Genomic DNA, 1,077 nt, shown 5'->3' with positions numbered 1-1,077 from the left:
GCAGCAGCTCGCATGTGGCTCTGTGCCTATCTAATTTAGTAAGGAACGGCACTTGAGTGGCGCATTTATTTGTCAGTATCCATACACAAACATCAGGGTATAGGATCCTGGGCATATCACGAGATCTGCATCCGCCAATCGGTACTTTTCTGAAGTCATGGTATAACACAGGGCGCCACATACACCTTCCCACATTTACCGTTAACCCCACTAGCTAGTGCAGTGCGTGGCAGCGACCTTGAGCTGGCCCCCGCCCCCGCACTGCCTACCTGCAACTGTGTGTCGTACACTGTGTAGGCGCTGCTGCTGATGCCGCCCACCACCGTTACCCAGTGTGAATATTCGGAAGGGTTAAAATCGCTGATTGTAGATGCTGCACGCAGATTCACATGCACACGACACATAGTATGTTGCATGTAAGTCTACGTGCAACTCGTCTGTAAAATTGGGGAATGCCTATAGATCATCTATTCTCAGGACTAAATATGCATGTACGTATTATATGACACACTAATGGCAAGATCTACAAGCCATTCTGTAGCTATGAACCGATGTACGAACTATTCCTCGGTGTTCCTCGTATCACATGAGGACCCTGTCTATAGATCAATATTAACAACTTAGAGGCTTTGCAGGAATCCTACGGTAATTTGTCTATACAAGATGGTAACAATGGATTGTAGCTGGCTTGCTGGTTAATCTGCATCTTCATTCACACGTAGTAAGCTACATTTCCCTTAAGAATATTTCAACGATTACTGTTAACAATAACTGTTAATTTATTAACGATTCGACTCGAGTTTAGCACATGTTAAGAGTATCGTAACATGTCTCGAATATGGCAGCTGTTCGTAGCGAACCTAACGGGCTGGGGCCCCGGGCCCCAACGACATTATCCTAGTACAGCAGGACCGTGGTAGGGAATCTCCGGCAGGTAGGCCGAGATATAAGCTACCCAGGCGGGGTGCTCTGGCCAGACACTGAAGTATCACGACTATTAGGTATGGAGTTCAAGACTCCGCTGCCACCGACTAGACTATTACGTAAGCGTCTATGTACGCTAGTGCTTGTCGCTGG

At 47.2% G+C, this 1,077-nt stretch overlaps 1 protein-coding gene across 1 annotated transcript in view; it reads right to left on the bottom strand.

Moving 5' to 3' along the window:
- Positions 1–269: 269 nt before the first annotated feature.
- The window catches only part of VOLCADRAFT_105577 (uncharacterized protein), a gene marked incomplete at both ends in the record, with an annotated part of 9,094 nt that continues 8,286 nt past the window's right edge, over positions 270–1,077 (bottom strand). Inside the window, one exon of the mRNA XM_002952477.1 lies at positions 270–373. Within this exon, the coding sequence (XP_002952523.1) occupies positions 270–373 (104 nt within the window). The remainder of the gene's footprint in view (positions 374–1,077) is intronic.

The sequence above is a fragment of the Volvox carteri genome, assembly GCF_000143455.1.
Source record: "Volvox carteri f. nagariensis unplaced genomic scaffold VOLCAscaffold_30, whole genome shotgun sequence".
Taxonomy (NCBI): domain Eukaryota; kingdom Viridiplantae; phylum Chlorophyta; class Chlorophyceae; order Chlamydomonadales; family Volvocaceae; genus Volvox; species Volvox carteri.
Note: the sequence above shows the minus strand (reverse complement) of the source record. Positions and strands in the feature narration are given on the sequence as shown.